The sequence below is a fragment of the Engraulis encrasicolus genome, chromosome 2, assembly GCF_034702125.1.
Source record: "Engraulis encrasicolus isolate BLACKSEA-1 chromosome 2, IST_EnEncr_1.0, whole genome shotgun sequence".
In the NCBI taxonomy this organism is placed as follows: Eukaryota; Metazoa; Chordata; class Actinopteri; order Clupeiformes; family Engraulidae; genus Engraulis; species Engraulis encrasicolus.
The window spans coordinates 56,092,779-56,120,278 of NC_085858.1; the positions used below are offsets into that span (position 1 = coordinate 56,092,779).

The following is a 27,500-nucleotide window of genomic DNA, read 5'->3' on the forward strand; positions in this document are numbered from 1 at the left end:
TGCAGAGTGTGCACCCACCTTCATGCTTCTGAACTTTTCACACTCATTTCAAGACTTGACAGAGTCATTGTTCGGGATATGTGTGTCTGTCAGGTAGCATTTGCGATGCAGGAAAACTTCTGCGTGTGTGTGTGTGTGTGTGTGTGTGTGTGTGTGTGTGTGTGTGTGTGTGTGTGTGTGTGTGTGTGTGTGTGTGTGTGTGTGTGTGTGTGTGTGTGTGTGTTTGTTTGTGTGCACGGATGCTTACTATTTTGGGAGTACAATGTGTGTGTGTGTGTGTGTGAGATTACGGTGCATCATGCCCAGTTTGTGTGTGTGTGTGTGTGTGTGTGTGGGAGTGCGTGTACCGGTAGTGTGTGTTAATAGTGCGCTCACACTGCTCTAGTTTCTCCTCCTGTGTCTGAGTGACCATGGAGGGAGGGAGGGGAGGGAGGGAGGGAGGGTAGGGTCCCTCTGACCCCCCCCCTCGACCCCTCTTTTCACGGCCAGCTCCTGCGGAATGTTCCTGCCGGCCGCCTGTGCTCCGCAAGAAGGCACCACACCTACTAAATGGAATCACAACATTCCTTCCTGGAGCGTTACACCACACACACATCCTCATCCTCATAGGCATATGATACGCACATATGTAATCACGCACGCATAAAAACACACATTCACTTTCTCACATAAGCATGAAAGTACACACGCACACACACGTGTGAGTGCGCACACTCACACAAAAATGCAATACACACACAATCCTTTCTTTCTTGCGTACGTACTTTCACTCACTCCACACACACACAAACACACACACACACACACACACACACACACACACACACACACACACACACACACACACACAGCTGGAGGAAGGGATGGGCCAGTGTCCATGTTGACATTGTGTGAGTGTGCTCTAGTTGCACACCGCTGCCACTACTACTACTACTGAGGATCCCCCAAGACGTCCTTTCATTCTTAGGTCTCCATGGCGCCCGAGGACCCTCCAGGCTGATCACCTCTGGCCCTGGCTCTAAATCCCTCCTTTCAGCCCTACTCATCCACCGTGACAAGACAGTCCACTGAATTCCAGGGGTGCTGACTTCTTAAGTGGGCCACTTTCAAAAGCGATCTTAAAGAGGCGAGTGAAGGGATTAAACAAAGTCTTTGCCCTGGTGGAACTACTCTGGCTTCAAGTGAGAAGAAACTGCCGGGAAAAAGATAGAACACAGTGAAGGGAGAGAGTGTAAGTGATGGAGGAGGAAAGGTGTGAAACGGTTGTGGTGGTGCTGCTCACCCTGTAATTTGTTTGTTTGTTTATTTATTTATTTTCTTTTCTTTTTTTAAAGTATTTTTTGGGGGCTTTTCAGCCTTTATTGGTTTTTGTGAGACAGGATAGTGGAGGAGAGACAGGAAGTGAGCTGGGAGAGAGAGATGGGGAAGGGAATCGAACCCGGGTCGGCCAAGTGGTAAACGTCTGCCCTACCATATCAGCCACGGTAGGGCATATTCATTTATTTGATACGTCTCTTTTTCTTTCTCGCTCTCGGCTGGTGGCAGTGGAACAGAGTCATGGCAGACGTGTCCCATACATAGTTCGAAGCAGGGCTTCTGATCTTCCGATCTCACAACTGTCAGTGGAGACATCTGTGGGCATTGGCCTTAAATAGCACTCTAGATCTTGAGAGTAATTGAGTTTTGCCGATTTCAAAATGGACTGCTCAACTTCTCCATCTGTACCGGTTGGCCGTGTCTCAGGCTCAGAGCAGGGAAGCTGGAGAGCAAGTGTGCGTGTGTGTGTGTGTGTGAGATTATTGTCATGTATCACCTTAATCTATATGTTAAATTTAACTGCACATTGGAGACTGGTCAAATGTAATTACAGTCTGTACTACCTTTTGTTACATGGCCTTTTTGACTGACAAGTATACTTTGACTTTGAAGAGAGACTTTTTCAGACAGGGAGGCAGTCACTCTCTCATACTCCCCCTGTCCTGTTGCTTCTCCTCCACACACGTGATGTATCTGCTGTATCTATCTGGTGCCCGGCATCTTGTGCCATTTGTGCTGCGTACATATCGCCTGTTTGCTGAGATCATTACACAATGTTTGGGGAATTGTGTGTGTGTGTTTGTTTACATGTTTGCCTGTGTGTGTGCGTGTGCGTGCGTGCGCGTGCGTGCGCGTGCGTGCGTGCGTTTTTTCTTGTTTGCCTGTGTGCACGCGTGCGTGCGGATATTTTTTCATGTTTGCCTGTGTGCGCGTGTGTGTGCGTGTGTGTTGAAGGGGGTGTCATGGAGGAGGTAGACGTGAACAGGGAGGAGGAAAAAAAGATTTTCCGAGCCATGCTGTCAACTTGTGAATTTCACTGGTGAAGTGTGTTCCCTCCCCTCACCCTTCATGTTGAACTCCTCAACCCCTCTTCCTCTATCTCTGAGTACATGGGGACCCAGCCATCAGAGTGGGGTGCAGCATTTGAGGGTTGACCCCTGCCTGGCAGCCGCAATGACAGTCACAGCTACCCCGCCCATCTCATTTGATTTAGAAGATGACCCCCTCTGTCTGTCTGTCTGTCTGTCTGTCTGTCTGTCTGTCTCTGTCTCTCTGTCTCTGTCTCTGTCTCTCTCTCTCTCTCTCTCTCTCTCTCTCTCTCTCTCTCTCTCTCTCTCTCTCACTCTCTCTCTCGCCCATACTCTCTCTCTCTCTCTCTCACTCTCTCTCTCGCCCATACTCTCTCTCTCGCCCATAATCTCTCTCTCTCTCTCTCTCTCTCTCTCTCTCTCTCTCTCTCTCTCTCTCTCTCTCTCCCCCCCCACACACACACAGGGAGTCTCTGTCAATGGCAAACACAGTGATGGTTTCCTGAGGCTGCAGCAGCAGCAGTAGCAGCCCCCTTGAAGGGCTGGCTGGCTGGCTGGGCTGATGGCTGGCTGGGCTGATGGCTGGCTGGGCTGATGGCTGGCTGGGCTGATGGCTGGCTGGCTGGGCTGATGGCTGGCTGGGCTGATGGCTGGCTGGGCTGATGGCTGGCTGGGCTGATGGCTGGCTGGGCTGATGGCTGGCTGGCTGGCTGGCTGGCTGGCTGGCTGGCTGGCTGGCTGGCTGGCTGGGCTGATGGCTGGCTGGGCTGATGGCTGGCTGGGCTGATGGCTGGCTGGGTGTTCATGATCAAGTGATCGCCTCTGTCACATGCTCAGTGCTCCCAGGCTGGCTGCTGCCCTCCACGCTCTCGTGAGAACCACTGGAGCCCAGAGAGAGAGGGAGGAAGAGGGAGAAAGAGAGAGAGAGAGGGGGGGGTTGTAGTGATGGGAAGGGATGAAGGAGGAGGGAGAGGTGGAGGATGAAAGAGGAGGAGCCTGGAGAGAGAGATCGAGGAGGTGGAGGACAAAGGAGGAGGTGGAAGAGAGAGAGACGAAAGAGGGAGGTGGGGTGATAGAGGACGAAAGAGGGGAAGAGAAAGTGATAGAGGAGGGGGAGAGATAGAGGACAAAAGAGGCAGAGGGAGGGAGCGAGATTGGTGAAGGGGTTAAAGATGGCAAAAGAGAGGAAGAGAAAGAAACGAAGAAGGAAGGGGGGAAGATATGGAGCACGGAAAAAGGAGAAGAGAGATGAAGGAGGATGAAAGAGGGGAAGAGAAAGAGTCTGAGAAAGAGAGTTGAAGGTGGGGAAAGAAAAAAGAGGAGGAAAGAGGGGATAAAGGGAGACAGAGAGGTGGAGCAGTGGAGGATAGAAGGTAGGGAGAGACGGGGAGGGAGGGGGGGAGAAAGAAAGGGGGGAGAGGAAGATGACCTGAGACGGGGACAAGGGCATGACTGGAAAAGGGAGAGAGGGGAAGAGAGATGCATGAGAGGAAAAAATAAAGAGGGACAAGGAGAAAGATCATTAGAGAGAGAGAGCGAGAGAAAGAGAGGGATGATGGGAAAGTGAGGTGATGATGAGAGAGAGAGAGAGAGAGAGAGAGAGAGAGAGAGAGAGAGAGAGAGAGAGAGAGAAGCGCTGCTTCTGGAAGCTTCTGTCTGTCGGCCGTCAGAAGCACTTGAAAGTAAAATGCACAGAGAGACACTGGCAAGCCTGGTCCTCCAGAGACTAGCCCATCGGCCATCTGTGGCGAGGCGACATTCACCATGAAGTAGCCAGCCAGTCAGCTAGCCAGTCTCTCAGAAGCATTGCCCCCCCCCAAACACACACACACACACACACACACACACACACACACACACACACACACACACACACACACACACACACACACACGTACAGCTCCATCCTCCATCTCTCTCTCTCCCTCGCTCGCTCTCTCTCTCTCTCTCTCTCTCTCTCTCTCTCTCTCTCTCTCTCTCTCTCTCTCTCTCTCTCTCTCTCCCTCCCTCTCCTCCCCACACACATGCACAGCTCCATCCTCCTCCATCTCTCTCTCTCTCTCTCTCTCCCTCCACACACATACACACAGCTCCATGCTCCATCCTGCCTGGCACTCGACTATGCTAAATGACCACCTGACAGCCTGGAGTAGACGATTACAGCAATAATGTAGCGCTGATTGCTGTTAGCCTGTCTACAACAGCAGTTTAGAGACTGAGCAATATGACTGTTGGGGATCCTCCTCACAGTGTGTTTTGGTGATTGCAGATATTGTGCTTGTTAAGCGGATGATTATTGATGATGATATTAAACTGGTATTGAAGCTGAAGAAATGGGTCTTGATTGCCGGTTGAGCTCGGTTTACTGATTGTGATATTGATGACCTGTTGAAGAGGATGCGCATCTGTTGGTGTGCGTGTTGTGAGGTATTGGCAAGGCAAAGTGGAGGAGGCATGGAGGGTTGTACACATACCATTGCCAAGATGTCGGGCAAAAACCCAATCAGTACTTTTTTTGTTGATGCACAAAACTACATGGACTTTCAACTTGGTAAAATGGCGGGGTGAAAACGAAAACTCAATCGACAAAATTGAGAGCTCTTCTAGAGCTTTATGTTGACCTTTTTTTAATTGGAGCCATGTTTTAGAGCAGTGTTGCTTTATTATTTGGAGTGGTGGTGTTCATTCAGAAGGACACTGTGTGCAGATTCGGTTTTTCAATCCACTTGGTTTGCCGACACCTTGAGAGATGATCAAAACGTCACGTTTTCGTGACTGTATGTATTGGATGGTGGGCCCTTTCATTTGACTCTGTCCAGGGCTTGACAAAAGCTGTCAGTGGCCCTGTTGCCTGGTATGTGTCTGCTGCTGCTAGTGGTGGTGGGTGCAGCTTGTTTACGTGGTGCCAGCCACAGCTCCTTGAGGAGCCATAATTGCCACTAGGGGCCTGCCACCAACGTGTGTGTGTGTGTGTGTCTTCGTCTTAAAAAAGACATTCTAATTTAATGAGCAGGATCTGTCTTGCACAAAGGGCCATCAGGCTAATTAAAGGCAAGGTCATTAACGCTGCAGTAATGAAAAGAGTTCGAGATTCAATTGGAGGGCTTTTGTTTTGCTGTTTTTCTTCCATTGCTGGATGCTTGGCAATGTTTTTGTGTTGCTGCACATTTTGAGAAAATAAAAAGATAGATGTGTTTTGGTTCATTTTTGACAGAAAGGTGTATGTGTGTGAGACTGAGAGGAAATTAGTGGGAGAGAAAAATGGGCAAGGATTGGGAAATGGTCAGACTCGAACCCGAGTCTCAGATTCATGGTAGGGATGCAAATTATCGATTAATTCATTAATCATTAGTTGATAGTCCTATCGATCGACTTACGATTAATTGATAAGCGGCATTTTCCCCTCGAAATATCAGTGTTTCTCAGGAAAAAAAACTACTAAATCTAAAAATTTCGTTTAAAAATTGAGATAGAACTAATTTAAATGTGGTATTTTATTTCATTCTTTAATCCAAAGGTGTTTTACACATTCCTACTATTTACACCCCTCTTCACACACACTCTTCACATGCCCATTTCACCTGAGTCTCTTGTCAGTTGAATTGTCGATTAATTGCGATTAATGTTTTTTAATCGATTAGTGCATTGATCGATTAAAGTCGATTAATCGATTAATCGTTTGCATCCCTAATTCATGGTATGGCACCTCATCCCACTGAGCCGCAGTGTTCCCGGTAAACGCTAGTGTGTAATGGTGGACATTGTTTGTCACTATGGCTCAGAAGGAAGAAGTTGACCAGCCAATCATGGATGATTGATAAGTAGAATTCCAGCTTCTGATTATTGTGTTCAAGTGTCCTTCAGCACCATGTTCTGAATGCCATACTGCTCACGATGTTATGGTTGCTTAGTTACATTGGGAGGCAGGCTGTGGCTGCCTCCCTTCAGGTGTACATGGCTCTGCGTAGCAGTGAATGCCAGGCCTATAATTGTATTTGAACATTTTGTGCACACTTCATATTGTATGAATGGGATAAATATGCAATCCATGTATCTTTTTTTAAATATAATGGTGCTTTTGATTCTGTGGTAGTGTATAGAGAGTAGAGAGAGTAGAGACCATCACAACTATGAGGTTCATATATTACGGAGGAAATATCTGCATTCCACACAGTCTTCTTTGCGGCTTTACACATTCTTACTAAGCATTTTTTTTCCATTTGTGTAAGATGTGACCACCCACAATGAACAATGCTGTTACTGCTTTTTTTCTATGAAAATAAGTTTATGCTCTCGTCTCATCAACAGATATTTATTGTCTCTTTTTCCTCTCTCCATCCTCTCCTCTGCTTGTCCTCTTTTCTTCTTCTCTCCTAGCATTTTCTCTCCCCTCTCTGCTCTTCTCTCTCCCCTCCTTTCCTTTCCTGTCCATTCCATTCCTTATCTTCTTCATCTTCATCATTCCTCTCCTGTTTTCTGTTCCTCTTTAATACAGTTGATGCATTTTCCCTTTTTTGAATGGACATGTGGTACAATACTAAATAAATGATGAGACCAGTAACAATTTGTATTTCCTCTTTTGTTTTTATTTCATGTTTTTGTCTGTACAGTCTGTAAAAAGGGGGTAAATAGGTGTCTATGATAAAACTTTGGGATTGTTTGACCACCGGAAGAACAGTGCCCCTGTAAAGGGGACGCTGATGTGATTGATGTCATAAAACAATCAATGGACTAACCAATGGTGTCCTCCTCCTCAGGTGCCCTGACGGTGGGCCTGGTGCGGCAGTGCCAGACGATCCACGGACGCGACCGCACCTGCATCCCGCCGCGGCTGCCTCCAGAGTGGGTGACCACGCTCTTCTTCATCATCATGGGCATCATCTCCCTCACCGTCACCTGCGGGCTGCTGGTGGCCTCGCACTGGCGCCGGGAGGCCACCAAGTACGCCCGCTGGATTGCCTTCACCGGGAGTAAGTACCCTTAGGCCTTTCTAGTGTAGTTATAATAATAATACTGATAAAATGTAACATGTAAGTGACGCCCGCTGGGTAGCCTTCACCGGGAGTAAGTACACTTAGGCCTTCATAGTGTAATAATTTGGCTTTTTTTAGGCTCTGCTGAATACCGAATCCACTGCTTAAGATTCGGCCGATTCCGACATGGAATACAGAATCCTGCTCCCACAGGGCTGAATCCGAAACTGAATCTTGGATTCGGTATCACTACTACTGCTACTACTACTACTGCTACTACTCCACTACTACTATATAGTGGTGTCAACAATAATCGATTCGGCAATGCAATGCAATGCGGGGCATGGACAATTCAATTCAATGCGCCAAGTTCCAGAACTGATGCGGCAAATTTTTTAAGTTTCAATTACTTCCGTGGATATTTCAGGAGCACGTGAATGTTAAATTAAATAAAAGCACTTCAAATCATTGAAAACTGCAAGACTGATACAGAAAACAGCCAATACAATGTTCAGTATCTGACTACTTGTATTGCCTCATCATGACTGATGAAACATTTGCTTTGCTTTCAATAGAAATGTAATGCATTGCAATGCATCGTAGAATTGAATCGAATCGGATCGGATCGAATTGCTACCTCCCGAATCGTAATCGAATCGAATCGTGACGGCAGTGCCAATGCACACCACTACTACTATACTACTACTACTACTACTACTACTACTACTATTACTACATTACTACTACTACTACTACTACTACTACTACTACTAATAATAATAATAATACTAATAATACTACTAATATTACTACTACTACTACCACCACTACCATCACTACCACCACCACTACTAATACTACTACTACGACTACTGATAATAATAATAATAATAATAATAATAATATGAATAATAATAATAATAATAATAATATTACTTAAAAACATTACTTAATGAAACGTTACTTAATGATGGTGATGGGTAAAGTGGTGGTGTCATAACAATAACAATATTCTTCATATACTGTGTTTTTTCACACTGGTGAAAGATGCCTTGGATAAATAAAATAGAAATGCTCTCCGAGAGACACAGTGCTCCACTATTTTCCATGCTAATGTTCTGAATGTTTTTGTGTCGTAACCAATGAATCCATTTCCAAAAATCGCCTTAAGGCAGTTTGAAAACAAACACATTTGCACATAAATCTTAACTACAAAAGCAAAACAACATTGTCAGTGCTTCCATTAAGCAGCAGTTCAGACGTAGTGGTAAAAAGTCGTATATCTAACAACAAAACACCTCACAGCCAAGAACGGCTGTTATGAAAGAGAGAGAGGAAGCATCTGGGTGGAGGTGTTCTTTGTGGAAGGCAGGCAAGCAGTCAGTCAGTCAGTCAGTCAGCCCACGCTTGCCTCTGCTTGCAGCAGCCCTGGGTAGAGAAATGGGATGTTTTCATTTTAAAGACATTAACACCTCAGTAGATTTAAACACCTCAACCAGACACGGTGATTGGGAAGGGGGCAGCAGTGGGAGCCAGGGTGGCGGATGGCGGTTGGGGGGGATGGTGATGAGGAGGAGGATGCTGCCCGCCTGCCTGGAACACCTTGTTATCGGACACAATTTCCCTGCCGCCTGCTCGCCCGCGCGCCCGCTCCGGAGCAGGAAACGCATAAAGAAGTCATTTTCTGACTCATGTTCGCAGTCACATGGTTACCATGGTAACTAAAAACCTGGTGACCCTTGCTGCCCAGGCTTCTCTTTTGCTGCTGCTGCTCACCACTTATTTTCTTTTCTTTCTTTTTTTTCTTCACCCTCTCTCTCCTCCCCTCACTGGCTAATCAGCAAAATGGGGGGGTGTGGAGGGAGTGGGGATTGCATTCAGTCCAAGCTGAAAGTGTTTCCGTGTTTTGTAGTTGTACCAATAAGCTCAAAACGTGAAGCGTGGAGGAGAGAGAAACACCATTTAACACATTTGTTATTTTCGGAGTTACAAACACAATTCAAACGCAAAACTTTTTGTGTTTGAATTGTGTTTGTAACTTTACCTGAAGAAGGTCGGATGACCGAAACGTATTAAAGTTTGTTGGTGGAATGGACAGTGTGCGGGATTTCTTTGCACTTGACTGACAACCCCGCTGGGATAACATCCTACGCACCTGCCCAACTACAGAGGTGTGCAAAAGCGTCTTTGTTGAACTGTCTTGTGGGCCAGTAAAAAACTCAAGTGTGCATTTGTGACTAATACAAACATCTTTCTACCCTGTGATGTTTGCGTGTCTGGTCTGGGGTGCCTTTCTCGAAAGCGTGTTGTCAATGGGAAACTGCATAGAAAACAATAAAGCAGCTGACATAGTTAGCAACTGTTGTTTCGAGAAATGCACCCCTGGCTTGTTGTTTGGTGACTCAGACTGGGGCATCATTATATGCGCATGAAGTCCTTCAGAGGGTTTTTTTTTTTAAAGTTTAATGCACTCACTTAGATTGAGAAGGAAGTTCCTGATTGAGATGCTATACTCGGGGAGAGCTTGTACGTAGAGTTATGTAGAGACGGAAAGAAGAGTATGCCGTTTCCTCCTTTTAACTCTATTTAAAAAAAAGTCTTCACTTGGGGAAAGCCAAGCGAGCGCCGGGGTGGCTCGTATGCTCACAGATGCAATCGGGCAGAAAATGAGAGTTGAGGAGCCACTTAAGAAGCTCATTTCCTTCGCAGGAGTCTGAGCGTGCTAGCAGGGGTGTGAAGGACGGCCGTGTGGGGCTGAAAAATAGATGCAGAAATTAAAGTGTGGCGGTGGGGGTGGGGGTCGAGGGTCGGGGTTTGTGGTGGGGGTGGGGGGTGGCGGTGGGGACTGGAGGTCGGGGTTTGTGGTGGGGGTCGGGGTTTGTGGTGGGGGTGGGGGTTTGTGGTGCATGGTTTGCTGGATTGTGCGTGCGTGTGCGCGTGTGTAGACGGGGATGCTGGAGAGGTGAGTGGGCCGTGCGATCTGTGGAACGAGGTGTGTGTGTGTGTGTCTGTGTCTGTGTCTGTGTCTGTGCGTGCGTGCACGTGCAATAGAGGTAGAGAGGGGTTGCACAGGTGTCTGGGTTGGTGTTGGAACCCAGCGCTGGCCGGGGGCCAAGGCACCTGAAAAGGCAGCTTTGTGGAGGCAGCACAACCCCCCTCTGTCCCAGATGGGACTCTCCCTCACCTCTAGCACCATGACACACACGCACACACACACACCATGACACGCACACACACACGCACACACGCACACACACACACACACACACACACACACACACACACACACACACACACACACACACACACACCTTGCTGCTCCATGGATCCCACGGCCCCCTCACCTCCCAAAACAACTTCAGCTGGCCACCGCTACAGAACGGGTACCAGACGGGGCTGTACTGTAGCCGCCACCCCCCCCCCCCAACACACACACACACACACACACACATACACACCAGGGCTTGACATTAACTTTTTTGCTTGCCGGCCACTGTGGCTAGTGGTTTTCCCGAGTCACTAGCCATCCAGCTATTCCACTAGCCATATTTTTTTTAATCATGACAATGTGCATGTAACCTCAGAAGATGAGGTGCTTAAAGCAAGAAGATGAGTGCATGGGTTTATACATGGAAATAAAACAAACAAATAGAAACTGAGTAACTGAGCTTTTTCTTGAACTTAGATGCAAGCAATTGATACACAAGGGTGCAGAATATAAGCTATTCTGATTTGTCACCATAGAATAAGCTACCTGCCAAATTGGCTAGTGACAATGAAATAGTTACCAGCCACAGCCAACTTTTAGCAGCATTTGGCCGGTTGCAGGTGCCAGTGTCAAGCCCTGATACGCACACCACCTGCAGCACCACAGACCCCAAGGTTCCTCTGTCACTTTCCCCAAACCACCACCACCACCACCGCCAGCACCCACCCCAAGACTCTACAAACTGACCCTAACTGCTGCTGCTGCTGCTACTGCTGTACTTCCTGTGGCCCAGGCAGGCAGGCTGGCAGAGGGCAAAGACACCCGCCATCTTCAGCGGTCAACAGGCGTAAATATTAGCTGTTCTCTGGCTGGCTACTGCGCCACTGGTAGCTCTGTCAGCCTAGCCCTCCTCCATTTACCATACGCACCTATCCAGTCATTCATTCAGCATCACTTAACAGCTTTGTCCGGGCCCGAGACAAATTAATCTGGAAGTCCCCCCTACCCAATGCATAAAGTGTGATGAGGAGGACCCAATTTTGCCCCCCCCCCCTCTCTCTTCCTGGACCTGGGACAGCTGACCCCTTTGCCCCACCACACCCCCACCCCCCAGCCGGCTTCCCTTCAGTCATTCATCCGCTTGGAATGGAGCCTGACTGACTGGGGCCACTCTGTCCGTACCCACGGAAAAGGCCAGAGAGACGCTTTTAAAAATACGCTCTCCTCATTAGTAGGCAGAGAAAAATAGCTTAGCTTGTGTCAAATATTTATGCAAGGCCCCGGAATTTTTTTTTACTTGAGACCTCTTCTCTGCTCCTCTTCTGAAGTCACTTCTGGAGATCCAAATGTCTTGGGCCACACTGGGAAATGGGTCATTCTCATTTCTGTTTTCAAAGCTCCAGCTTGTTGAATAGAGGTTGGGCTTGGGCTTGGGTTTACCCATTTGTACCAGGTGGACTCCCTGTGGTGTGTGTGTGTCTGTCTGTCTGTCTGTCTGTCTGTCTGTCTGTCTGTCTGTCTGTCTGTCCATGTGTGCAAGTGTGTGTTTGTCTGTCTGTCTGTCTGCTCATGTGTGCAAGTGTGTGTCTTTCTGTCTGTCTGTCTGCTCATGTGTGCAAGTGTGTGTCTTTCTGTCTATGCATGTAATTGTGTTTACGTACGTACACCCTCACACACACGTGTGTGTGTGTGTGTGTGTGTGTGTGTGTTTGTGTGTTTGTGTGTTTGTGTGTGTGTGTGTGTGTGTGTGTGTGTGTGTGTGTGTGTGTGTGTGTGTGTGTGTGTGTGTGTGTGTGTGTGTGTGAGAGAGAGACAGAAAGATATATGAATCAGATTTTGAGGTAAGATTCTTTCATGAGGATTGAAATCACGAGGATTGTGTTGGGTGGGAGGAGAGGAGAGGAGAGAGGTGAAGAAGAGGAGAGGTGAAGAGGAGAGGAGAGAGGTGAAGAAGAGGAGAGGAGAGAGGTGAAGAAGAGGAGAGGAGAGAGGTGAAGAAGAGGAGAGGAGAGGTGAAGAAGAGGAGAGGAGAGGAGAAGAAGAGGAGAGGAGAGAGGTGAAGAAGAGGAGAGGAGAGAGGTGAAGAAGAGGAGAGGAGAGAGGTGAAGAAGAGGAGAGGAGAGGAGAGGAGAGAGGTGAAGAAGAGGAGAGGAGAGGAGAAGAAGAGGAGAGGAGAGGAGAGAGGTGAAGAAGAGGAGAGGTGAAGAAGAGGAGAGGAGAGAGGTGAAGAAGAGGAGAGGTGAAGAAGAGGAGAGGAGAGAGGTGAAGAAGAGGAGAGGAGAGGTGAAGAAGAGGAGAGGAGAGAGGTGAAGAAGTTCTCCTGAAATCAGACGATAATGGCTCCATCTGTCAGGGCGCCACTTTCAGAGCGCTTTTGAATCTTCTCCTCCCTCTTCCTCTTTTATCTCCAACTCCATCCATCCCTCCATACCAGCCTCCTCTGCCTGACTGTCGTCTTCTTCACAAGAGGTGTTTTAATCGATGTTTGGAAGTGCGGCGTCGAGAGAGGCTTTTTTCTTCCCCTGACTAATGGGCCCATTGAAATGAAATACAGCGTCGGCTGGCTGGCACTCTCTCTCTCTCTATCTCTCTATCTTTCGCTTGTGTATCTCTCTTTGTTTTTCTGTTTTCTCTAGCTCTAAAAGCTTCATTGCCTACCTGCCAGTGGAACCAATGAGTTTTTTTCATGTATCTATATCACTACACAGCTGCAGAGAGAAACTAAAGAATGAGCTCCTTGCGGAGTACCATCACAAATATGTGATTAGAATTTTGCCCAAATTTTGAGTTCTCATTATGATGTCATAATGTCTTTGAGAGATTTTTAACACAGACGTCTATGGGAGCTGTAGAGTGTTCCAGTAAAATTCTAGAAGAACCTCTAGAAATTCCTTACTCCTCAAAGGGTTAAAAGAAGTCTTTGAAAATGAAAGTTGTGGCACCGGAAAAAAAATACCCAAAAATTCAAAAGAAGGCTGGTTTTTGAGGAGCCACCCCAGCCAAATAATCAAGATTAATGGCCTTGTAGTTAAGCAAAAATAGTCTTTGCCAGAGGCGGTGTCGAGATTTCAATTACAACAGCCATTGTTTGATGGCGGGCCATATGGCATATTCTGCTAAGATGTCTTTTTCCTCAACGGGTGAGCTTCTTGCACATATCACAGGCTTTAGTGGTGATGAGACCACTGCAGTCCGATAGAAATTGTGTTCAGCCTTGTGGGTGTCCGCTGTGTGTGTGCGTGTGAGAGAGGGTTTTTGTGGGTGTGTCTATGTGTGTATAAATGATGGTGCTGCATGGTTATAGAATCTGTTTCCTTTCTCCAGATGTGTTGTCCTTTTTTCTATTAGAACAGTTCATGTGATAGTTTTGAAAATGACACGTCACTGATCTTCAGCCTGAGGTCACAAAAAATGTTCAATGGTCCATTTTTAGAAGACAGCTGTGGTAATGTGTTGTTGTTTTTTGTCAGTGCTCCTAATACATCTCTCTCTCTCTCTCTCCCCCTCCCCTCTCTCTCTCTCTCTCTCTCTCTCTCTCTCTAGTGATCCTGTTCTGTATGGCAGCCCTCATCTTCCCGATAGGGTTCTACATCAACGAGGTGGGGGGCCAGCCGTACAAGCTGCCCAACAACACGGTGGTGGGCTCCTCCTACGTGCTCTTCGTCCTCTCCATCTTCTTCACGATAGTGGGGCTGCTGTTCGCCGGGAAGGTCTGCCTCCCAGGCTGAAGGACCCTTGTGTTGAACGCCATTGGAGCCTCCTTGAACTGTGGGGCGTTCTTTTGTTCCAGAGACACACAAAGGAAGGACAAAATAAACAAACAATTGAGAGAGAGAAAGAAAAAAAAAAACGATGGAAAAACAAGAGGATGGATGACTGACCGAAGAAGAATGGATAAAATGGGATGTCCGCAACAGATAGCATCGAGAAGCAACTTACACTTAAAGCATCGAGTAAAAAAAAATAGTGCCAATACAGAACAAAAAAAACACTACACTGCGCTCAGTCATATAGCTGCAAGATGGTTTTGATATGAACACACCTCCCCCTCTTCCCTTGACCCTCCTTTGCTTACACACACATTTGTCTTTATGTTGCACTTTTACAGAGTAGTTTGGAGATGACGGGAAGTGAGGAAGAAAGTGAGGGGGTGGGGGGTGTAGTGCTGCAGAGCAGTGAAAGCCTCTGGTTGAATCGATAGGTCACCATGGCGCCAAGTCTTTTGTGACATCAGTGTTTTTCAGCAGCGGCCTACTTTCTGACAGAAGTGTTCGCCCAGGACTCCCCTCTTTGTTAGTCGTTTCTGATATTGTTCTTTTTTTCGTTTGTTTTTTCATGTCTCCTTCTATCTTTGTGCCATCATTTTTTCGTTTTCAAGTCTCTCCCGAGGAGAGACTCTCATGCACTCCCTTTCCCCTCACTATATTACCCAGGACAGCTGAGCTGAGGCAGAGAGTGGGGTTGAGCCTGGAGCCAGATGGCAGGCCAATGGTTGAGCTAGCAAACTGGCAGAGGTGTCCCAGGAGAAGGTTCCTTCCAGGACTACTGGTGAGGTGAAGAAGCATCCCTCAGGCTTCTTCATCACTGGGGAACACCTTCTGAAAAAAAACAGGTTGAGGTCACAGAGGAGATGGCTGAGGTTGAGGAAGGGATGGAGAGACTGAGAAAGGAGCAAGTAAGGACGAAAAGTCTCCTATTTGCTCCCCAGTGCCTCCGTGCAGCTCCTTAACAGAGACTGACCAAAACAACCAAACGTGGATCTGGATTGGTATAGTGGTCGGAGGGAAGGAGCCAGATTTGGTCAAACGCTCCATTCAAATGTGCTCAACAACCGATAGGACTGCTGGTCAGGACCTTGCAGAGCAGAGCCTTGGTGAGCTCTAATCTTTGATTGCCCTAAACAGTATCACAGACATGCAAGTGACACACACGTATAAAAACACACTCAGAAATAAGCACTCCTTTCTCCGACCCCCCAAAACTTCACCACTCACCTAGGTACACCAGTAATCCAGCAAGTTTTTTTGCATTAGGGAGAGTCGGTTTGTTGGCTTTCACCTTTGTCAGGCTGTTGCCATCTTTTAATGGCAGGCTTGCTGCATTGGGGGACCGGGGCACAGGGAACGATGTGCATCCAGGGGTACAGGGAAAGGTGCAGGAAATCACACTTCTACTTCTTACATTATCGTAAAGTAAACCTTTATTTAACTAAATGACACCATGTTTGCCCTATAATTTGTGTGATCTCCTGAGTGTGGCCAGAAGTGTGGCATCTGAGCCTCTGGCTTGTAGCGTTGGTGATGGGTATCACTGGTATTCGCCCTACACTGACTGAATATGAGAGCGGCTAGCTTGTTTGCAGGTAATAAGCCATCCTTTTTGCCACTTGCCACTGAAGATGAGAAGCGTTTTTGATCCTTATTGTGTGTACGTCTTTGAGGATGCTGCATCAAAAGGACATCGATCATAGGGGTATACTAAGACTTTGGTTCAGGAGGAAATCAGGTTAAGTTAAGAGGTAAATCATCTAATAGAAGACGCATATGCTCCAGTCTCTGAGCTCCTAGTCCATTAGGGCTCAAAGGAAAGGACATTTCTTGATGGATATATCGATGAAAGTCTTGTTTTTTTTGTTGAAATTGCATCTCTTTTTCCTCCCTTCCCACTTCCTGTTTGTGTTTGTTTCAACTGCACAGAATCAAAGAAAAACTCTCGATGGCCTTTCCTTTTTTACGAAAAATTCTCACAGGCCTTTCTTTCATTTCATAGGACAGAACATAATACCATGTGAATAGGACCAGGAACAGACCCGTGGTTTCTAGATTTCAAAGGATGTTACATTAAACCAGTGGCAATCGCTAGCCTATTACATCTTGGGTGGTGGGCAAAAATGTTTTCCATAAAAAAAACTGTTGCTTTTGCGTTTTTCCAGCAGAAGGTTCAGAGGTAGGGTTACAATGTCGATATGTCACATTGGATTTCAGGTGTTGGTAGGCAGTGTTTAGTGCCAGGAAAATAATTTTAAAAAAGATTTTTAAGACCTGATTTCAGCTTTCCGAACTGCTTAAGCCGGGCATACACTTTGCGATCTTTACAGTCGCAGGTATTGAGTTCACACTGCATTTAAAAGACGCACATGCATCCTCACACTATACGGGCCGAGGGCGGGATGCGAGTGGAGTGCTCAAACTTTGACACGAGAGACTTGTAATCTGGGAAGTGTAAAATGTAGTGACAAATCGGGTCTGAGCACTACTTCAACTTCGCGATACACTCTCGAGGGGTGACCAGGATTTTTAACATTTTTTTTTTTTTTAACGTCCATACAGTTGCTGATCGCAAGCTGGTCGTGAGGTGAAAACGCTTGTCGTTACCTTGTGTACACTACACAATGCAAGATTCGCGATTCACCTCCAATTCCTCTTTTCTACTGCAGGTTTTCTGGTAGGCCTACAGCTCAGCACAGCGTGACTTGGCCGCCAGTTTTTGCTTGTCGAATAGGCTCGACACAGCTCAATCGTAAAGCAAAAAGTAGCGGTTGAGTTTTGTTGAGCTGTAGGCCTACCAGAAAACCTGCAGTGGAAAAGAGGCACAATTGAGCCAAAAATCGGCCCGGTTCCCAAAATGTTGTGCAACTGACAAATTGTGGCAAAGTCTGGCGAAAAAATTGCACAGTGCATGCCCCGCTTTACCATGCAGCCGTCCCAAAGTGCCAAAGAAGGCGCTGTTCTCCCAAGGGGAATTCTAGAAAGACTCACTGGGGAATTCATTGGTGTATTTTGGTTTTGAAAACTTTGAAAACCAGTGCGTTTGCTACAAAGTTTAGCAGTGATTTCATAAGTTTGATTCTCATTGGAACATTGAGTCTGTATATTTCTAACACAGTGTATCACCCTTGCTTAGTGCTACTAGTTAGCTGTTCACCTTAGCTAGTCCACATAGAACTCCACTGTTAGCTGCTATTTTTCCCGAAATAGTGCAGGATTGGACATCATGTCCAAAAGTATTAGCCCAAAAGCTATCATCTCGGATGTATTGTGGCCTTTAAGTTTAAATATGCCGGTAGGATTACCAACTGTGCGTTTACAAACCCTAAGCAGCGAAGGCTTTAGGCCTACTAGCAGCTAGACCCATGTGGATACATTGCTCTGCTGATCCCTGTTTTCATTCTCCAGTCTAATTTCACCAATTTGAATGTCAATTTCTGCCATTGAGCTTTGTGAAGAGCTGATTATCGTACAACTCCTATGTGGATCATCAACAGTATGAAGGCTATGGCTGGACTTTCTGAACCAATGGGATGTCCACCTCTGCCAGCTAAGAAGAGCATGTGACATGCTGAACCAATGTAGGGATGTAGTTATCTTAATGTCCTTGGGGATGCATAAGGATCTCTCCTGCTCTACTCTACGCTACTCTACTAAACTCTACTAATCTGCTGCAATTTTTTGCAATTACATCAATCAAGTTCTGTGCTAAAGTGAAGTAGGTATATGCCCTTTTACATAGAACATGGGAGCGCGTAAGTTTATGTCTATGCCACCGAATACCTGCTTCAAATGCATTGAATGGAAGGTGTCTGTCACATGGAAAAGGCCCATAGGAAGGGATGTAGGCCCTGATGTTTAAGTGTGGGTGTGTGTAGGTACATGCAGTGTAGGGTCCCATTGCCCTAGCTCTCCCCATGCAGGCTCCGGATGCCACTGATTTAAACCAGTAGAGACATCAGCTAAAACCATAACCCAGAAATTTAAAACTCCACTAGCACAAGTATTATCATTAGTAATGCACAGTTAGGACATCAACGAGAAAAAAAAGAAGAGTGACGAAAGGAAATCTAACACTAATTTACAACTCAGTATTGTCTCAGCAATCTTTACGCGTTTGCAAAGCTGTTGAGAACTCACTACAGTGACTTTACACATTTCAGAGATCATTTTTGTTTGTTTGTTTGTTTGTTTGTTTGTTTGTTTTTGTGTGTGGGAGGGGTTGGAGCTCCAGTCACCTAACGGACATTTTTATGGAGGAGTGGAAGACTAAGCTTAAGCCTGCTGTGGCAAATATGATGAACTCTTTAAAGACTGCTTTAATGTTTTACGTTTGTTTGTTCATTTTATTTTTCCTTTCTTTTTGCAAGAAAGTTACTCATTTTTGTTTTGTAAAGGATATGGAATTAATATTTATAATTTAAAAAAGGGAAGAGTAAACATGTATTCACAACAGTGTTAACAATCAATGGATGACAGCATTCCGAGTGCACAGTTACTGTTAACAGAATTGACATTGATTGTTTTTGTTTTTATTTTTTGTCCTTTTTCTTCACTTTTTTGTGTTAATGTTTCACCTCACTGTACAATACAAATAAAAGGCATCGTCTGAGCCTTTCTGGTTGATAAGCAAAAGAGACTCACTGATGATTGGTATTGTGTGCAACTGTGGAAATGAATAGATTTCGGCTACGTACATAAATCTGTCTGCCTTTCATACCGTATACTGATTAATCATGAACCTAATAACCTAGACCAAACCATACCAGCAGAATAAGTTCTTTGTCTGGCGTGTTGGTCTAGCCTCGCACCATAGGGGATAACCATAGCTGGCCTTGAATCTGCTCTACCTGTCCTCTAATTACAATGCTTTGTCTGGTTTCGAATCTGTGTAGTGAGTCATTGGGTTGGGTTTAGTTTGGTGTCATTGCCTATGGTGCGAACCCAGACTGTACATTTCATGTTACAGTCTGGTTTGCTAGGCTACTAGTCATTGCAATACATAAATGTGATAAGATGTGGGACATCAAATAGGTGTTCTGCCAACCTAATCTGTAACAACCGTATTCTCTGATTTCTCTCATATAACTATACTACATACTGCTAGTATCTGGGTTTAAGTCAAGTCAAGTCAAGTTGGTTTTATTGTCAATTTCTTTACATGCACTGGTCATACAAAGAATTTGAAATTACGTTTCTTGCTTTCCCATGCAGAGATAGACTAATCTAGGTAAGGACATAGACAGTATAGACATAGACAGTACTCATACATGGACATAAGACAGTATGGACATAGACAGTGCACTGCTCATACAGACATTTAAAGTGCAGGACTGGACAACAGAAGACTTGTAGAGAACATACATTAAGAGGAGGTATTTTGTTGTGCTTTTTTTTCTAAAAGTCCTTTGTAGCGTTCTGACATAGTAATAGTAGCATTTGAAGAAAAAAAAAAAACTAATTATTCATACCTAAGACTCCTGCTCCAGTGTAGCAGTTGAAATTCTGAAGGCAGGGTTTAATGGCCTGAGAGGGAGAGAGAGGAGGCCATCAGGCCCTAAGGTCTTTCCCCAGGCCTCCTCAGGTCCTCTCTGAGATGTTTACAGTTACAGGTGCAGAGTCAGAGAAAGAAAAGTCCTCTTACACCGTGTTTTTCAACCACTGTGCCTGTGAACACTACTGTGCTGTGAGAGATCCTCTGGTGTGCCGTGCCGTTAATATAGGCAATAGGGTTGTATAGTCGGTTAACTTTTACAATTGGTGGTGTGCCTTGGTATTTTATCCTCGAAAACAGTGTGCCTTGGCTCAAAAAAGGTTGAAAACCATCGCTCTAACAAAGCCAGTAACTAGTTTTTATCATGTCCAATCCTCATATTTGCTTTCACTGAAATTATTCCACTTCACACTTAAGATGTTTGATTTGAGAACATGTTTACTCACATGACTCACCAGGAGATGAATCACCAAAACATGATGAGTCATCATGTAAGTGGTTTTTAACAATATCGTAGAAGCATACTTTTTGTGACACCCAGGGGACCAATTTGTGACCAACTACGTATTTTGCCAGGAGACTTGTGTTGAGCTCCAGTGGACTCCGGGGACTTGTCAACCTTAAGCCCTTCTCTTCAGCCATCCCTGGAGCTAGTGACGCAAGGAGCACCCTGTGGAACATGTTCTAGAGAAGCAGCCTGTGGAACATGTTCTAGAGTAGCACCCTGTGGAACATGTTCTAGAGTAGCAGCAGCAGCCTGTGGAACATGTTCTAGAGTAGCAGCAGCAGCCTGTGGAACATGTTCTAGAGTAGCAGCAGCAGCCTGTGGAACATGTTCTAGAGTAGCACCCTGTGGAACATGTTCTAGAGTAGCAGCAGCAGCCTGTGGAACATGTTCTAGAGCAGTGGTTCCCAACCTATGGGTCGGGACCCAGCCTATGGGTCGCCAAAGATCCACGGGGGGACGCGAAGCCCTCTTGAGTTTTAAGGGGTTTCGTTTTAATGCCATATGTAGCCCATGTTGAATAAATGACAAATGCATAGAAGCAACAAAATTTAAGTGCTACATTAAACATTTATTAAGACGAATTGAGGAATAAAATGATGACTAAAATGAGTTTTCGGAGGAGACAGAGCGTATCAAGTGACTTCCTCTCATGCGGGCGCTGGGTCACCAAAGCTTACAATAGTAAAAACATGGGTCCCTGAAGAAAAAGGTTGGGAACCACTGTTCTAGAGTAGCACCCTGTGGAACATGTTCTAGAGTAGCACCCTGTGGAACATGTTCTAGAGTAGCACCCTGTGGAACATGTTCTAGAGAAGCACCCTGTGGAACATGTTCTAGAGTAGCAGCTAGGGCCGATAAGGGACTACTTTGGCCATGGAAAAGATATTCTAAGAACACAAGGGAACAAAAATACAGTATATAATTAGCAGGTCAGTTGTTCTGTTCTCTCTGCCTTTGCCTCTCTCTCTCTCTCTCTCTCTCTCTCTCTCTCTCTCTCTCTCTCTCTCTCTCTCTCTCTCTCTCTCTCTCTCTCTCTCTCTCTCTCTCTCTCTCTCTCTCTCCATCTATCTGTTTCCCTGGTAACACAGGAGGAGGAATTGCCAGTATGTTTAGCACAAGGTGCAATTGATACCGTCATAAAGCTTGTAGGCATTTAATACAAATAAACAATAAAAGAGCAAAAAGCACATTATTTATTCTGAGAATTTTCAGCCTATGAATAGTGTAAATAGCCTAGTGGCTACTTTTTCCAGGCTACATCATTCTAACAATATGACTTGAAATTTGCACTCAAAAACTAAATGAATTTATTCCAATTAATGTTGAACATTAATTTATTCAAGGAACAAGATGGGTCTAAAAAAATAATAAAACAAATTGATGTGTTAATCAGAAGTGTCTGGATATGGCAGGGGCGTAGCAGCAGTTGTGGGCCCTATGTACAGTCAGCTGCAATGGACCCCTCCAGCCACATAAATCGGACTGTGTGTGGGCCCCGTATATAAATAGGGCCCTGGTGACTCACACCTCTGCCCCTGTACGACAACCCTGTGCCAGGGATACGCGCGCAAAGGAGGATTCGGATGAAAACTCATACATTTTTCATCCTTAGCCATGTGTGAACATAGTGTGCAGTTAGATTTTTTTTCTTACTCGCGTTTCTAATCAACACCAAAGGCTACCACACATTTGTCCGCCTGCTTGGCATTGACTGAGCGTCCTTGACATGTTCCCTTGGAGACGAGAAACATTGCGTTAAGAGCAGAAGTGGAGTCGAACTTCGTCTTACGGGCCAGGTGCATATCGGTAGGAAATGTTTTCGAATAGACTTGTGCAACACGCATTCTCATCAGGATAGTGGGTACATTTCAGTATTATTGCTACAGCAAGCTAGATCTAGAAAACACTCAACAACAAAAAAGACTGTATGGCCTGATTGATTCGTAATGCCTGCGTTCAGTCGTCTATCCAAACAAGGCTCAGTTAAGGGCTCTGCATACTTCACGTGCGCACTTTGTCGCGAGTGGCGCGAGAACCATTAATGACGTCATCACTTGCGACAGACTATTCATACTTCAAAAGCGCCTTGCTCGCATTGTCGGAAGTGCCCTCTGCTGTTCATGAGAGAAACGGCAGTATTTTTCGCAACTCGCAGCGTGAGTTCTACTGATGTATAAAATAGAAAGCCAAACACGGCTGCTGTAGGGCTACTGAACGTCTGACTTGTGACTTACCACATTGAAACATATATTTTTTTGTTGTAGCCTACATTGCCAGATAATTCCAAGACCATGTGAGAGCATTGTTCTGGCGGCAGAATTTATAAATAGATCGCCGAACACAACGTGCTTCTGAACAAAGTAAACAATTGTTTCACTGAACAACATTTAAGAGAGAAGATAAAATAACTCTCTGACATTTTATTATCCTCAAAATGATGCAGGATCCATTCTGTAGTAGCCTACAGTAGTTGTAGCCTCTCTTCGCAACTCCTGCTTTGTCTGCCTATCTGCGTGGTCGCTGGTGGCGCACGACAAGTTAGAAAAATCCTCGTGTGCACGACGTGGCGACACGCGCCGAATTTTGAGCTTACGACGGGGGGCGTGTCGAAATTTTAGGTCACGTGACGGCGCGCGCCATCGTCGTGAGTGAAGTATGAAGGAGACTAGCACCACTCACGACTAGTATGAATCCCCCTTTAGTGTGTGCTATCTCTTTTCCTTAACCCTAGTAGTAGCCAAACTGGGCAATAGATAAGAATCAAAACAATTAATCCCTACTTCAGCCCAAAAGTATTGTAACCTCTAGATTACAACGTGTGGTCCCGGTGACTAGCCAATTTGGTTGTCCTGCGTCGAGCATCCAGACAGGGGCTCACTTTGAGCGCAGTTTGGAACTTTGAAAAAAGATGCCCGTGTTCTAGCATAACCGCTTTGTACATTAAACGACAGTAGCGCTGGGTGGACATTGCTTGTTTGCATTTAAACAAAAATGAAACAGACTGCAAAAGAAAGAAATATTGTGGCAGGTTGTAGCAATACACACCTGTCATGTTGTGTTGTGTGTTTTTCGTGGATATGTGCTGGCCAACAGGTATGAAATGAACTCCCATGGAGCAGCGCTCTCCAAGGGACGCCCAGAGAGATGCGCTCTGCCAGGCCTGACAGCAGATGAAGATGACGGCCTTCTAGTCACAAGCATCAATCACACCAAGGACCTAATGGTGATATAAAGATTCCTCATGAAATAGGGCGAATGAATGATGTATTAAGACAAGAATATACTGCAAAGTGTGGAATCGCTGCCATCAGACAGTCAGCCACACCTTTCCATCTGTTTGCCTTTCACTCGACATTTTATGTTATGGCAGAGGCTTTGCTTTGCCCCATGACTTTGTCTGTCGTTGCATGGCTGCCTCGAAAGTGTTTGTGTGTGCGTGTGTGTGCATGCGTGCATGTGTCGTGTGTGTGTGTGTGTGTGTGTGTGTGTGTGTGTGTGTGTGTGTGTGTGTGTGTGTGTGTGTGTGTGTGTGTGTGTGTGTGCGCAGTCATGGGTATAATTTTAGGTGTGGATGGTTGGGACATGTCCATGCCCCTTTTGAGATGAACCTAGCTTATCCCCACCCCTTTTTCCAAAAATATAATGGGAAGAATAGTTGACCCAGACCATTTACCATAATGTCCCCACCACTTTCAATGCCAAATATACACCTTTGTGTGCATGTGTGTGTCGTGTGTGTTTGTGTGCATGCCTGTGCGTGGTGTGTGTGTCGTGCATGTGTACTGTATCTGTTTGTGTATGCATATATACTGTAGGCCTATGTCTGCATGGGTGTGTTTGTTTGTATGTTTGTGCAGAGGATGTCCACACTGCACTGGGCTGAGGCGGGCGTGTGCCAGAGCTCGGCGTCCTGGTTGGAGTCCAACAGCCTGCGGAGCTGCGGCCTCTCCCTGCCTCACTTCCTGTCCGGCTGCTGCTCCCGTTCACCTGGGTCAGTCAGGCGCTCCCGTTCACCTGGGTCAGTCAGGCGCTCCCGTTCACCTGGGTCAGTCAGGCGCTCCCGTTCACCTGGGTCAGTCAGGCGCTCCCGTTCACCTGGGTCAGTCAGGCGCGCCACCACACCGCACTGAACAGCACAGCACAGCACAGCACTACAAAACACAGCACTCCACCACACAGCACAGCACCGCACAGCACAGCACAGCACTACAAAACACAGCACAGCACAGCACAGCACAGCACTACAAAACACAGCACTCCACCACACCGCACTGAACAGCACAGCACCGCACAGCACCGCACAGCACTACATCTGAGCGCCCAATCTCTGTGTGACTATCTATGACTTATGCTAGGCCCAGCCACTATGGACCTTACGCATCTAAGAATCCTGGTCCTAACCTACGTTGACCTTATGACTCTACAATCTCTGTCTATCTCTTCTTCCTCTGCCTTCCTGCTATTTCTGCCTCTCCTCTATACCTCTCCTTTTAAATCCATCTCTAACAATGATGTTTTTTTCCATTTGTTGAGTTACATGCCTTGTATGATACAGTGCTATACGAATACAATTATTATAAAACACAGCACAGCACAGCCGAGCTGTTCCCGTGCAGTCCGTCCCCCTCGGGGCCACAAACTCAGACCAGTCCGATAGCCCAACGCTACCGATACTGAAAGAGGCTTCGGGAGGGAGGTTTACTATCGTTCCACACCACACTCTGCTAGTTGGCCTCTGTTACACTCACCCCCCTAAACCTCACTCCCATCCGTGGTCAACGGCACCAGTGTAACCAAGGTGTTCCCGCGCAGTCCGTCCCCTGCGGGCCGTGAACTCGCCACCTCCTAGTCGCATCGGTTCAGGTTTGGGAGTTACAGTACGGCCGCTGATATAACGGACCAGTCTGATACTGTAAGAGGCTTCGGGAGGGAGGTTTTACTAACATTCCACACCACACTCTGATAGTTGACCTCCGTTACAACTGCACAGCACCACACAGAACAGCACTGCACAGCACAGCACAGCTGAGCACTGCACAGCACAGCACAGCACAGCGCAGCACTGCACCACACAGAACAGCTGAGCACTGCACAGCACAGCACAGCACAGCACTGTACCACACAGCACTGCACAGCACAGAACAACACAGCACATCACTGCACCACACAGCACAGCACCACACAGAACTTCATGCACATCACTGCACCACACAGCACAGCACCACACAGAACAACACAGCACATCACTGCACCACACAGCACAGCACCACACAGAACAACACAGCACAGCACAGCACCACACAGCACAGCACTGCACTGAACAACACAGCACAGCACAGCACAGCACAGCACAGCACAGCTCAGCACTGCACTGAACAACACAGCACAGCACAGCACAGCACAGCTCAGCACTGCACTGAACAACACAGCACAGCACAGCACAGCACAGCACAGCACAGCACAGCTCAGCACTGCACTGAACAACACAGCACAGCACAGCACAGCACAGCTCAGCACTGCACTGAACAACACAGCACAGCACAGCACAGCTCAGCACTGCACTGAACAACACAGCACAGCACAGCACAGCACAGCTCAGCACCACACAGAACAGCTCCGCACAGCACCAAACAGAACCGCTGAGCACTCTGTATAACAATGTAGTAGTAGGATAAACCCGTTCCAGACGTGACTTCTTGATAATAAACTTAGGATTGTAAGAGGATATCAAATTAACTCAAGTGTTCTTAAAAAATAAAGTCACAAAATACCAATATATATATATAGTATGTATAAAAAAGAAATTGGCTTCTGACAGATTGTGTTGCGGTTTGCTAACAGGCCCACAGGTGATAAACTGGATATCTTTGCAGAAGAACTCCAAAACTTTGAGCTGGAGCTCTACCAGTGAGTATTACTTGAACTGACAGAAAATATTGTTTATGATTGTTTACACAACCCCAACTCGGGAAAAAGTTTGTAAAATGTAAATAATAACAAAATAAATGCAATGCTTCTTGAGTCATTCAAGCAATATGTTTGTATCTCTCCCTACACCTACATCCATGGCTGAAGTCCCTTTGAGCAAGGCCACACATTGCTCCAGGGATTGTAACCAATACCTTTAAAATAACTGTGTCGCTTTGGATCAAAGCATCAGCTAAGTGTAATGTAATGTGTGTGGGTAGAGATTCAAGAGATTCAAGAGTTTATTGTCATTGTCAAAAAGACAACGAAATTGTGTTTGGGGTACAATACTTAGTAGCAGCAGGTTTTCAAGTAAAGTGAATAAGAGGTAAAAGTGACACCAGTGCTTGACCCCCCCAGCCCCCCCTCCATCCCACTTAAAGTGCAAAAAAGATTAAGCGCATAATGCTCGACACCCCTCCTCTCTCTCAAACACACACTTGCAAATAATCTCACACACACTCACACACACACACACACACACACACACACACACACTCACACACACACACACACACACACAGAAATGTCCAAAGGATAGGTGGATAACATATCGTGCAAGGATACCGGTATATCAGTTTATGCCTACTGTAAAAAATATGATGTCCATGTGGCATCTTTAAAACTCATGTGCTAGTAAATACAGTTCTGCATTTATTTTGACTTCCAAGGTGGTTGCTGCTCCACAAACATCCTAAAACAAGGGTGATTAATCTCCTCTGCGCCCTGGAAGATGCAAATGTATGAATTATTGTTGCATATTTCACTTCAGTGAAAGCCGCCAGTTTTCTGTTTTTTTCTACTCTCTTTTGGGTCTGTCTCAAATGAGTCCGGGCTTAGACAGTGAAACCTCATGCCTAAATATAATATCACATTCACCAGCTGCCATGGCTGAAGTGTCAGGTGTCAAAGTATGGTCATGGAGGAAAGCTTGTAATGTAATGCGTCTTTTATACCTTCTTTACACCAATTATTTGCATCCATGTAACCTCAAGATGTGAAGATCTTATTCATGCAATATTCACTCATATCTATGCAAATAAAGCATATGGTTTGTTATTATGAAATATGTTTTGAAGGGGAAAAACAGCGGGTTTGGAACCTGCCTTGTATCAAGGTGCTAGCGTGTGGGACTAAGTGTGGAGAGGTTTTCCTTTGTCCTTGTATCAAGGTGCTAGCGTGTGGGACTAAGTATGGAGAGGTTTTCCTTTGTCCTTGTATCAAGGTGCTAGCGTGTG

At 46.0% G+C, this 27,500-nt stretch overlaps 2 protein-coding genes across 2 annotated transcripts in view; both read left to right on the forward strand.

The window, feature by feature from the left end:
- mosmoa (modulator of smoothened a) overlaps positions 1–18,922 on the forward strand; it is a 28,445-nt gene extending 9,523 nt beyond the window's left edge. The window contains exons 2-3 of the mRNA XM_063192524.1: positions 7,103–7,315; positions 14,070–18,922. Coding sequence (XP_063048594.1) covers positions 7,103–7,315; positions 14,070–14,254 — 398 coding nt within the window. The 3' untranslated portion in view covers positions 14,255–18,922. The remainder of the gene's footprint in view (positions 1–7,102; positions 7,316–14,069) is intronic.
- A 3,201-nt stretch (positions 18,923–22,123) lies between these two features.
- The window catches only part of vwa3a (von Willebrand factor A domain containing 3A), a 51,864-nt gene continuing 46,487 nt past the window's right edge, over positions 22,124–27,500 (forward strand). The window contains exons 1-4 of the mRNA XM_063218733.1: positions 22,124–22,156; positions 23,389–23,518; positions 24,153–24,286; positions 26,137–26,202. Coding sequence (XP_063074803.1) covers positions 23,396–23,518; positions 24,153–24,286; positions 26,137–26,202 — 323 coding nt within the window. The 5' untranslated portion in view covers positions 22,124–22,156; positions 23,389–23,395. The remainder of the gene's footprint in view (positions 22,157–23,388; positions 23,519–24,152; positions 24,287–26,136; positions 26,203–27,500) is intronic.